This window comes from Caloenas nicobarica, chromosome 7 (genome assembly GCF_036013445.1).
Source record: "Caloenas nicobarica isolate bCalNic1 chromosome 7, bCalNic1.hap1, whole genome shotgun sequence".
NCBI lineage: Eukaryota > Metazoa > Chordata > Aves > Columbiformes > Columbidae > Caloenas > Caloenas nicobarica.
The window spans coordinates 30,378,717-30,392,091 of record NC_088251.1 but is presented as its reverse complement, the minus strand read 5'-3'; the positions used below and the strand labels follow the sequence as shown (position 1 = coordinate 30,392,091).

General features: G+C 37.0%; 1 protein-coding gene across 1 annotated transcript in view; it reads right to left on the bottom strand.

The window, feature by feature from the left end:
• GRID1 (glutamate ionotropic receptor delta type subunit 1) overlaps positions 1–13,375 on the bottom strand; it is a 516,801-nt gene that overhangs the window by 212,671 nt on the left and 290,755 nt on the right. The window contains exon 4 of the mRNA XM_065639013.1: positions 12,651–12,856. Coding sequence (XP_065495085.1) covers positions 12,651–12,856 — 206 coding nt within the window. The remainder of the gene's footprint in view (positions 1–12,650; positions 12,857–13,375) is intronic.

The following is a 13,375-nucleotide window of genomic DNA, read 5'->3' as shown; positions in this document are numbered from 1 at the left end:
CAGAACAGAGACAAAGATTACACACACCATCTTGCGGGAAACATCAATGTGACTGTTATACTCCTGACATATAAGGCAGCTGCTGACAGCAGTGCAAGCTGTCCAGTATAGCCAGGTTGATATAAACATGCTCATAGCTTTTCAACTTCAAATACTGTAGAGCTTGTGACTACCTTTCATATTCTGATCAACCACTAAGTATCAGTGGCCAACTGGGCCTTTCTTCTGCAGGTGTCAAGAGAACGAGCCTCCAACAGGCAATACTGACTCTTCAGCCTCAGGTTATTCACAAATTTGTTGATGCTTTGATTCTTCCACTCAGCCATTTCATTTGGCTTTTCAACTGGGGTTACAACATTCCACAAATTCCATTTAGAAATCACAAATAACAGCTTCTGCATGAGTTACCATTGCACTACGGAGTGTTTTGGATCCAGTGTCTGGCTGACTTCACCTCCTGCACTGAAGCTCCCCTCACATTCCCAAAGAGGCTCTGTGCTCTGCGAGGACACCAGCACTGGGGCAGCTTTTCCCTGCTCACTCTTGTATTCAGGCTTTGACATTTTTCCATTTTACTCTTTGTGTCTTCACCATTCACAGAAAATTCTGTACAAATGAGTCTGAGTGAGGTGGGTTTTCTACACTGTCTTGGTTCCATTTGATCAGTGTTGCAAGTCCCCCACATGAAATAATAAACGATTCCAAACGTCTTTTAAAGATACAGCTCTCCACCTAGTTTACAGTGAAAGATGTTGACACTATTTGCAAGTATCAGTAGAGCACATCAGATAAGCAAATGTTCTGAATGAGCTGAAACAGAACAACTCAGACAAATTTGCACGCTCTGGTTCATTTCTCTTCCAGTATCTTTATTTTCCTTTTCAAGCTGCACAGAACAAACATATTTACTCTCTGTTCTTGCATATTTCTGCATATGCAAAATTTTAGCGCTTCTGCATGCCACACATTTTTCAAATGGGACACTACCACTGCTTATTTGGCATCTTACTTCCACAGTGGCATTTGCAGTGTTAGGGTGCCTCTCAGTTATGTGAACTAGCAAGGATGAGTCTGACTTGGAGTACTTTTATTAAGTATTTGTAACTACATCCATGCTGAAGTGTTCTATTTGCTAGATTGTTCTGACTTTAAATCGAGATGCATCCAGAACTGACATTGATTGTTAAAATACCTTGAATGCTAACACAGTTTAGAAAATGAACACTAAGGTGTTATGGTTTTGGGGTGTTGGTTTTTTGTTGTTGTTGGTTGGTTAGAGTTTTTTTGCCTTTTTTTTTTGGTTTTTGCTTTAGTTTTGTATGATGATGCACATCTCAAAATATTCTATATGCTCTAATAATTTTATGGGAAAATATGTTGGGGAACTTTTAATATTTTCAAGTCAGGGTATTTTCGTTAAATACACAAAGTCATTGCCATACTTCAAGGCTTGGTTTTTTTCCCCTTTCAACATTATCTAAAAATAATTTTAATGAGATTTTTTCCTTTGGAAAGTTGGAAGCAAAATATGAATTATATATCAAGACCAAACACTCAAGGTGCTTTCCTAAAGAGTGTCCTTGGAATCCAACTGCTATTTGCAGACACATTAATAAAGTGTAAAGCTTTTAAATTTGATTGCTTCAAGTTGAATGGATGGGTCAGTGCCAAACAAATTGATCTCGTTCACAGAGCATGGTCTATAGCAAACTATAACTCCATTACAATGAAAGGGCTCAACTCAATAAATAAAATACAAATTTTTAACGTTACCTGAGTAGATCTTTAAATGCTCTGTAGGACTTTATGTGCAAGCTGCATTATTTATCTGAAACTAAAGCTAACGTATACTCTTTGAAGAGAGTTTTAATATTTGACATAGTGTGTACGGGTTAAAGGCTGCATGTCTGACAAAAAGATCACTGGAGTGACAGGACTATCAGTTCTGTCAAATGAAACAACTAGGGGTCAATGGTGGCACAGACATACCTGGCAGTATCAAATGAAAGGATGACCTTTTGGGCAAGTTCTTGGTTTGACATTTAGAAGTTCAGTCCTCATTCCAATTGAACTCAGTAAATTGCCTATTTTATCTGTACCTGCATGCCCCAGCTGGGAAAAAAGGGGACAAATAATCCTTTACCTCCAAGTTTTATGTGCTATAGGGTTAATCATTAGGTACCTGCCTCAACAGAAAGAGATCAGCCTTGAAAAGTGACCCTTGAAAACAAGTTATGAAAATAAATCTTAACAAAATCCTTAACAAGCAGTGAGCAAAAACAACAACAAAACCAACAAATCCATGTACAGATATCTCTTCATGTTTCCTTCTATGAAAATTTCAGCACGAAGATTTTTCCAGTAAAAGGACGTTACTAAAAACTAAAACTCCATCAGAAATTTTCCTTACGACAGTTTATGTCCTGCTCTCACCGAAGATGCCATCGGAGCTGCTTTTATTCCCTTAGCACTCATACTGCAAAGGAAATGATCCAAAAACCTGGAAAATGGTCTCCTTTCTCAGTACGACTAAAATGAAGGATTCTGCACATTGCCCTTAGCTTCATTAAAAAACCAACCAAACAAAAACCAAACACCAACCATGAATCACCCACAACAGGGAGCAGGGAGTAAAATCTCTACTGCCTACCAATACATAGCTTTCCAACTGTTGGAGCACAACTCACCAAGCAAACTGCATATCTGATAAGAATCACAAAGACAAGCAGGGTCAGCTCCTAATTTGTCACTCTGGAGCGCACACTACCCATCTGAAAAGACAATGTAAGCCCCAGTGCACAGCAAAATGCTGCCACTGCCAGCCTGTCTCTTTACTCCGCATGTGAAATGCTTTCCAGTCCCTGGTACCTTTGAAGATATCTTCCACGCAGTTGCCATCATAAGAATTACAAGATCATCTTATATTCCTTAAAATAGCTGATGTTGTCCCAGTTTTCAAGAAGAGTAAGAAGGGAGACCCTAGTAATTACAGACCTGTCAGCCTCACTTCAATGACTGGTAAAATTATGGAGAAGGTTATTCTCAGAGTTATTGAAAAACACTTGAAAGATAATGCAGTCACTGGTCATAGCCAGCATGGGTTCATGAGTGGAAAGCTCTGCTCAACTAACAATTTTCTTCTATGACAAGGTCACCCATTTAGTTGACCAAGGGAAAAAATTAGATGTGGTGGGTTTGGATTCTAGCAAAGCTTTTGATACTGTCTCTCACTGTATCCTTCAGGACAAAATGTCCAGCACACAGCTAGACAAGTCCATAATATGTTGGGTGAGCAATGGACTGATGGGTCAGGCTCAAAGAGTTATATTAAACAGGATTACATTCGGCTGGAGGCCAGTCACCTGTGGGACTGCCCAGGGCTCAATTTTAGGGCCAGGGCTCTTCTATGTTTTTACAAATGATCTAGACACAGGAATAGGATGTACATTAAGTAAGTTTGCTGATGATACTAAACTATGAGGAGCTGTGACTTGCCAAATGTTCTTATACAGCTGATCACGTTTGGTTTTGATACATCTTGTCTTCCCAGAATTTCTCTCCTGGGTTTCCTCCTAGGCCACTCCTTCAGCACAGCCTCTCCAGAGGATGTGTTTTTATATTCTTCACTCTGTAGTCTCCTCTCCTTACACTAACTTCATCCAGCAAGCCAATAAGCAAAAAATCCACTGCCATTCACATGCTGACAAGTCTTGATCTACTTCTCCATGACACATTTTTCAAATCCTGTTCAGTCTAAATTGCTAGTCTGTTTTCTGGGTACCCTCATAATCTTCATGTAGATAATGAGAATTCTCAACCTTCTGTCTTCAGGGAAACGAAAACCTTTTTCTCAGTCAAAATAGACGGCCAGAAGATCAGACCTGCCAATTTGGACTACAAACCAAGTGTCATCTTCGACTCTTACTTCTCTCAAAACCTCTCATCCAGGATAAGCCCCAAATCCCAGATTCGTTAGACAATCTTTCTAATAAACAGTTCTTTTCACCCATCTGTAATGCTAAAATTCCTTTCCAAGTTCTGATGACATTACATATTGATTACTACAAAGTTCATCTTTTTGACCTTAAGAGTTGCAAATTCCTCTCACGTCTCACTGAAACTTTCCCTGCAAAGAGGATCTCTAACCCCTTGCTTTCATCATTTCACCCATCTCTTCACATTGCTTCAATAGCTTCCTTGTTATCTGTCACATCAAAGATATGCTAAGTCTCTTCACTTCCAACACCACATACTTTTTATTCCAATAATCCAGGTTACCTCTAATTCATCATCAAGATGTTGGCCTTGGTGTCAATGTTCTTTACCTACCCCGATTTATAAAAAATTTCCACGAATGCCTTAAAACCCCTTATAATTTTTTTTTTTCCCCCAAAATGCTGATTTCTAAGATCCTGGTATGAAGATGCTATTTCTGTCATTGAACAAAAATTCATCGTCAATCTCTTTTACTCCCCAGATATCTCTGTCACCTCTTGCACACTGTAAGTTCTTTGGGGACACATTCACACGACTAATAAAACAACATCTCAGTTAATAAGAAGCACCAGCATAGCAAGCATATTGATTACAATAGCAGTAGCAGTACTAACAGTAGCAGTAGAAAAATAATGATTAGCATAGGACTATACTCTCTTTTCAAAACAACTCTTAAACCCTTGCTAATTTTTAAGGTATTCGCCAGTCTCTAAGGTACAAAGGTAAAGAAAGGAACTGACACATCATGCTTTATGTTGATGATATACTGCTATATTTGTTTGACACAGAACACTCTTTGCCTGAGGAAAAGACAACCTTATTGCAGTTACCAGACTGTCTCAAGTTATAAGCTTAAATTAATCAGATGTAACTGCTTGCCCTTGATGAACAAGGTTCCCAAATATTTCTTCTCTTGCATTTCCAGATAGGTGGCATCAGCCTTATTTTTTTTTATTTCTTTAGAAGTTCTACATTTTGAACTGTGAAGAAATAGGCATAACATATAGCGTTGTCTCCTACATGCTGGGCAGTGCTGTAATCAACAACAACACTAACCCTTGCACCAACGCTCTGCGTTGCCTTCCCAACATAGAAATAACTTTAAGAGAAACAGAGCATCAGTCCTAGGACACCTTGCTTGGGATTAATCATAGACCAGGGTAAATCTTGCTCAAGCTTTTATCTCACACACAGACTGCACTGTACTGTATGCTACAAGCAATTAATGAAGGCTTAAATAATTTTCCAAATCAGTTTGAAACTAAAAGTCTTGGGTAAATATGATTCTATTTCACCTACTAAAAGTGATTAAAATCCTCCTGTGAAAAGATGCAAAGCAGGTGCAAATTATTATTAGCAATTATTATTCATCCCTTTAAAGATAAATGGCTGCCTTCTATAACCTCTGAAACAACTAATGAAATGCTTCATTGATTTTTCTTAATCCAGAACACCAGGTCAAGAGGTGAATTTCAGGGGAGAGAGGATTGACTGACTGTGCAGAGCCCCCTACTCCAAGTCAGTCCTCGTGCTTAAAGATGCTTGCAGGTGTGTCCGTGGAAAAAGTCAACCTGTAGCCATGGTGTTTACACACTGGCATTGAAGGTTCAAAACTGAATAGATAATAATTGTAGTCTGTACTTTATAGTCTTCAAAGTCAAGCTGCCTTAACACAGTAAGCTGAACAAATCACTGAATTTATATGAAAAAGTGAAACTGGAAGATGGCAAACAGCTTTTGTATGGCCATTACATTTTTCTGGTTTTTAAGAGGCAAACACATTTTTCAAAGTACCTGTACTACTTCTGCTAATGTCTTACAATAGGCAAACACCAGTATAGCGATGAAATGCAAATACAGGAGCATATTTTAAAATTAATCATCCATAATTAATTAGTAATCTCTGCTTTCTGGTAAATTATACCTAAATTGCAGAAAATTAACCTTGCTGGGAATGATAAAGTTGTCTGCAGATTTGCAATATTTTAGAGAAATATTTTGCATATATTCATGTATTACAATGACCATAGATATGTCAGAGTATTTAAATTAACTTTCCACTACATTAAAAAGACATATGTATAATCTTTATCTTTAAACTGCACAGCATTCCAGGAGTCAGATGAACAATCTGAAGTAAAATTATTTGGAAAAAGCAGCCATGAAGGAGTAGGTGGAGGTGGGGTTAGTTTTTGGTAGCCTTGGTCTTTTAGTGCTCACTAGATATTTGTCCTGTCTTAGATCTTACCAAAGCCAACACTGGGTACTCCCAATGGCAGTACCTAAAGAAGGTGAACTGCACGGGGCCCAATACAGCACTTCTGCATTTCCAAGTCAATAGTAGATGAGAAAAATAATAAGAAGAACAAAATAAAGAAAAGTAATGAATGAAAAATAATGAATAATGAAAATTAATAAAGATCATGAGACAATTAAAAGTTAATTTAAAGTATTTGTGACAATTTTGTCAGCCAGATATTTGGCATGGTTTCCTTCAGACCTGACACCCTTACTTGTAGACAGCAGCAACATTTTTAGGAACTGAGTCATGTTTTAGCAACTGAACACCTGCAATGAAACAACGACCAAAAGTACACTGAGGATTAAGCATTTGGAGCAAGAGGAACGCCCAGTTCCTGTACATGCAGATTTAATGACATTTAAAAATAAATGATCCCTTATGCATAAGTGCCCAGTCATCAGATTCAAAATACGAGCTGAAAATCCAGACCAGACATATTACTGACATTGCGGGACTTAGTAAGACTGCTAGTAAAGCAGTTTCTAGACTCATAAGGACTGTGTGTAACTCTTGCCAATGTATTCAATTTCCATAACTTTTTTCTCAGTTGGCCCACAAAGACTCACAAACCTTGTATCAGTTATTGTTAAAGATGTACAAAATTGGATGCAAGCTTCATATTTCTCATGACTGTAACATTCATGTTCCAAAGCTGTTGCAATATTACTAGTGGAGTCAAACAAGATTGCTGAAATTATTGTCACCTAAACATACCTGCAGTAGTAAAAGGAATGTTACTTACATGAAGTAATGTAAGCAATTAATAAATTCATTTGTTCACCAAATTATGATATTTTTTCCTCTTCATAGTGCCTACAAATCTATAACAACATATGTAAAGATTCTTCAAAACACATTCTCACAGTGTTCCCATTCCTTGGATTAATCATAATGAAACAAAATGTGAGAAGGTTTGTGTTATGGGGTTTTTTCCAGCCCAATGGAAAGAAACCTGCTTCTATGCCAATTTATCCCAACACAGGAAGCTTTGTTTTCAGTTCGGTTTTAGGAGTTTAATGAGGTTTGCTTGGGTTTTAATTATAATTATTGTCTTTAAGCACAAAGAGTCTTACTGTATTGTAAATGTCAACAATAGCAGACAAGATTTTAGCTTGGAGGAAGAAATAGAAAAACAGAGGAGGATTTAGAAAAAAATAAGGTGGGTATAATTTAATTTGAACTATGGAAAGAAGAATGCATTATTTCTACAGTTCTGTTACCAGCACTACCAGCTCTTTAAACAAAGAAATTGCCTTCTAAAAACAGAAGAGACATAACATTTTTTCTCGCAAAATTATTCACCAATGTTTCAAGATGTTTATATACTGGATATAAAACAGAGATATGGACTAATATGCTGAACATTTGCAGCATAAAGAGATGTATGCCAATATGAAATGCCAAGTGCCAGAAAATTAGTATTAAACATTTTTTCCTGTTAAATTCTGAAAAGTAAAGGTCTTTGCTTCCTATGAAAAACCATTTCATACAATTCCTTGTGGGTGCAGACTGTTCAAAAGATGCCATAATTAATTCCTGCAGTTCCAGTCAAGTAATAGCAAGTCACCAACTGCAGAAGGGGAAAAGAGAAGTCTGGAGCACTGTTCACAAACAAGTGCCAACTGGGAGTAAGGTACTCAGCATCCTCAATGACCAGGTATGAAGGAAGGCCACAAATCAGTGTGAAATGATCCCAAACGCCTAAACCCAAAGCAGAATATCCGTATTTTTTTAAACAATCAGTCAGAACATTTGACATGAACTAGGGTAAAGGAGAAACAGAGCAGTCCCTGCTTTCCAGAGAGGACACAGGGGTGACTGCAGAAACAGGGCAAACATAAATAATGATTTCTTCACAAAATTAGCATTACTCTGGAATTCTATAGCTTCAACTCAAATTGGAATTGCAGTGATTCTGATAACCCTGCTGCGATGACACAGGCCTTTAGCATTAATTTTTAATGCAATTAATCTGCTCTTTATTATTTTTTTTAACTTGTTTAATTTATTAGGCATGCGGCATGCAAAGAGTTCTGCTTTCAGTCGGCATGCTGCAGTGATATGCATATATACTAGCAACCTTATTGCAGTAAGCTTACTAGCTTACAGGCAAGATAGACTCAGAAGGAATGATAACATTTTCAAAGATGCACCTAAACAGAAACATTTTGCACTTCAGCGAAACTGCCGAAAAGCAAGTCATGCTGACTTAAAGGTTTCATAAAGCCAAGAATTCCTTCTCTTTTCAAATCAATAACCACATGCAACTCTGTTACAGCCTCCATTTTGCTAGTTTACACAAGTGAAAGTAATAAGACTGGAAAGTAGGATGACTGAAGTCTATAAAGCAAATGATATCACCTACAGTTTTAAAGAAAATTCTCATTAAAATACATATCCCAAACAAACAGCATGTGTTCTGTGAATAAGAAAGAAAACAACCCCCCCCACAGCTAACAGTAACTGCACATCTACATAGGAAACTTGAGAAACACTAAACTACAAAATCTCTTCCTCCTCTTCAAATATCTTGTATACAAAACGTGCAAAGTCTGAATTTACCCACACAACAAATGTTTCCTGATATGTCTTCAGAAGGACTCCTGGGTCATCCAAAACACCCTTCAAACTAGTCTGTAAAGACTGCTGGGCTAAGTTGCCCAGGTGTTTTACCTAGTGAACTCTTGAACACTCTGAAGAGTGATGCCTCACTGATCACTCTTGCCAAGCATTCACATTGCCTAATTGACCTCCCTGTTAGAAAGCATTCCTGGTTTAGATTCAGGTCATTACTTCCTGTTAGACTACCCATCATCACCTTAAATAATTCCTCCTCTCATGTTTCTTCTCCAGCATTTGTCAGTTATGTTCCCTTAGGCAGGCTGTATATATCACATTCCTGAGACCTGTCTTCATAGGTCATGCTCTCCTATACTTCTATCATTTTTGTCACCTCTCTTTGAACTGTTTTCCATATATTCATGTCACTATGTAGTGTAGAAAGCTTAATGATAAAAGCAATCCATCCAAATATATCTCTACCTGCAATCAAAAAAAAAAGTATCCATTGGCAAGTGGAAGAGACAGGTGAAATCTGCCTCAACAAGGGAGTATTTTGAGACTCAGATCCTGTGGCTGGGCCCAAGAGACTAACAGAATAGATGAAAGAAATAATTCTCCTTCCCATTTCTAAATTACTAGTTTTTCCTTCTTTTCCTTCTATGTGTTGTCTTGCAAGGAGATCACACAATCCTCAAAATATAATATAATTTTTGCTGTTACAGTTTTGCACATAAACAGAACAATGGCATCAGGCCAAGTATATCAGGGATTTTTGCAGGTGGAGAAGGGAACATTTTTCTCAAAATGATTAAGGAGGGACATACTTTCTTTAGATTAGATTTACTTTAATCCCCAAGTGACCTTTTAATGCAATATCTAGGGTAGCTATCGTTTTATAAATGGATTTACTTTCTGTTTTTTGAATAAAGGCTGATTCTATGTTTAACATCTATACCACTGAAAAGGGGTTTTTTTGCCTCTCTCCCTCTCTCTATTCTTTCAGTCAAAATGGTTTTATAGCAGAATAATACATTTTGAAAACTTATTAAAATGTCAGTAATTTCTGCTGCAGTAAATTTGATACATGACAAAACCAAGCATCAAGGATGCTAAGCCAGTAAAGAGAAAATGATGTCTAAACAAAAGTTAAAGAAATAACCCTGAAATCGAGTTCTAGGATTTAGAAAGTTTTTCATTTATGAGATGTCAGAGTCCCTTAACTCTATGCATCAAAAATCAGATGAGCTCTCTCTGGGCCACCCAAGAGCTGGTGAGGCTGAAATCTGGATCCATATTTTTAGCAGGAAAAATGTATCGCTTGCAATACTGAAACAGGCACAATAAATTTCGTAGTGGCTTCCACTGGCTGAGGTCTTTGACTTGTGCTAAAAACATTCATGTCAGGGTTCATAATCCAGACACTGCCAAAGAAAGTCTCTTCAGTTCTGAATTCCACAGGATGGTTTGTGTGCAACAACTGTATTTTACGAAGATACGTTACTAGTAAATAGACTTGAATAAGATCTAGTTGAAGTTTTTCAGAAATTTTTCCCCTGCTACAAAATACCAACTAGGCAAAACTGAAAATCTTAATAAGGGACCTCTTTTTCACTTGGAATTTTCCATTTCCAGAAATTTATGGGAAAAAAAACCTTTAAATCCAATTTCTTCTCTTTCTTTCCTAAGTTCTTATTTCTAACTTGAGCTAAAATTAAAAAATGAAATTTAAAAATGAAATTTAAAAATAAAGTCTATGAATTTTCTTCTCAAGTTACTACTTACATTTTTTTTTAGAGACCCCAATTTTTTTTCTGAAAACTGAAAAAAGAAATTGTTTCAAAACCTCAAACAACTTCCAAGATGCAATACTGGATTGGTAACAATACTAGTCAGTATACAGCTACATAGTACCTATATCATGAAATATTTACTAACTATGGAAATCTGCAAACCCATCGAAGGCACTTACTGCTGCATATTTTGAATGACGTATTTCTGCAAATTATGTTAGAATACATGTTTTATTTAAGCTGAGAGTTGTTATTCTAGACAATCCGAAATTGTACCTATTGACAGAGATATTGAGGAATCACAGGTACCATTACTCTCCACTAAATGAAAGCCCAGCCTCCACTAGCAAAGGATTCATCCCTACACCATGCACCTCACTTCTCAAGCCTTTTGAGAGTTCCTTTCTAAGATTTAAATTTTCTTTTATCAAGCTTTTCTGAATCAATCAGGATTCAATATAGGAAGATTGCCAAATAAATTACTTTTCATTTCTGCCCACAGTTAAAGTCCTGCAGGGATCTGGAAATATATCAAGAACATTAGCCTTAATGCCTATAATACACACTGATTTAAGGTGAAGTGAGTAGTAAAACAGTTTAATACATTAGCCCTTACACTCAAGAGACCTGCAGGGTCCTGCCAGCGCATGCACGTAACTCTTACAAACATTTCTGGAGCCTCGTGCACTGAAGAGGGACGGACTTTCTCCTCAGCATGGGTCTGAATAAAACACACGTGTTGATTTCTTTTTAATACCTGGTTTGGATACTTTGTTAGGACTCAATGGAAAACTAAGCAAAGTGTATTTTTGTTGGAGGCCTACCATGAAGCAAATAAAACCACTGACTGAGCTGCGTATAGCTTTCTATGCTTTGAGAACATGTACTCCCTCATTCCACCACCAAAGATCCCTGTGTATGCACAAACATGAGTAGAGTTTGCCCGTGCTTAGTCTTTCCCAAACTACCTATTTGATAAAATATATTACTAATAATATATTATATTATTTATTTATATATAAAATACCTATATGATAAAATTTACCAGGTTGTTAAAAATCACCAATGAACATAAACGTGGAGAATTTACTTATGCCAATATGATAAAAAAAACTTAATTAGCTAATTTAAGTTTGGTTTTTTGGTTTTTGGTTTTTTTTTTTAATTTAACAGACTTTGATGCAGCAAAACTGATAATTGGAATCAGGTTTCATCCACATTTTATTTTCTTGGTTCAGTCTTATCCCTGGTTAGTTAAAAAAAAAACCCACCCTATTTAATTGCCAAACTCTTAGCTAATGACTACATGTGAACTTATGTGGAGGATCCAACTCTCATTCTCAACTCTGACATATAGAGCTCTGTAAAATAACTCATTATTTAATATTTTAAAAGCTGGATCTATGAACTAATGCCAAAAATTAGCCCATAGCACAACATTAATTACAAAGTTTGCCCAACAGCTACCTTGCTGTCCTAATTAGCCCCATTGATTTCAAGAAAGCATCAAGAAAAAGGGAAAAACATAATTTCTACTTCATAGTTGATAAAAACACTGTGATTCAGCTTTCAAACATCAATAACATGCCCTTTTAACATGCATTGAAGATTCCACAGTAAAGATGACTCTCTCAGGCACATTATGTTTCATTTCTAACAGACTATAAGTAGGTGTTCCGGTAACTTGTACACAGTGGTTGAAGTCCAGGTCAAAAGTATGGAAGACAACCAGAAAAAAAAGAATTGCCCCATAGAGCTGTATATATTATATGGAAAGTGCCTATCCAGCCCATGCTGTTCCATTTGCATTAACCACAAAGTATGCATTACATGGCATAACTGATATTTCAATTCTCCAACACTAGAGTCTGACAATCTTATTTGATGTTTACCAAACAGCATTGTCAAAATCTACCGCTTCAGAAAACATGGCAAGATATCACGTAATTCATCATATATGTTCCTGAAATGTTGATGACAAAAAAAACCTGTGCACTGACCTCATTAATAAAAGTCTGGGCTCCCCGGGGGCTTAGGAGTAAGATAGCCCTTCGCAAGGTGTCCCGGTAGCGGTTCAGCTCTTCTGTTTTCATCGTAGTGAACAGGTTGGCAAAGACTCTGCTGATGTTCCTGTCCACTTTTTGTAATGATACATCAAGTCCCAGTCTTGAAGCCTGATCAAGAAATCCCTGCAGTCCACGTATATCTGTAACACAGGAAGGGATAGGGGGGTGAGGAGAAAAGAAAAAAAATAAAATGCAACATTTCATCAATCTTCACTGATTAGGCAAGCATCACTAATTAGATGGAAAAATACTTTTTCCTGCAGTTCTGTCAGAAGAAGAGTATTCCACACAGCCATGTTTCACAGCTCCCTTTCATAGTGAATGCCAACAGGTAAAGACATCAATTACCTTTCCCCAGAGGTCTCTGAATGACTCTTAAGAGACAGTTGATGTATTTGGTTGGCTATGGATACCTCCCCTCAGAGGCTCAAGGCCACAGGGCTTAACACTGCACAAACATAAAGACAGTCTCACCCCAAAGTAACACACTTTAAATACATAAATCCAGGGATAAATAAATAAGGGGATTAATCACTCACTCCTAAACTTATTTCCTTCTACCTCAACCTGTCTTACATAAGATCACACTTGCTTTTTCCATGACAAAATTATAATATCCAGAATATCCACAGCCCTCCTTCTGACCTCTTCTGTTCTCT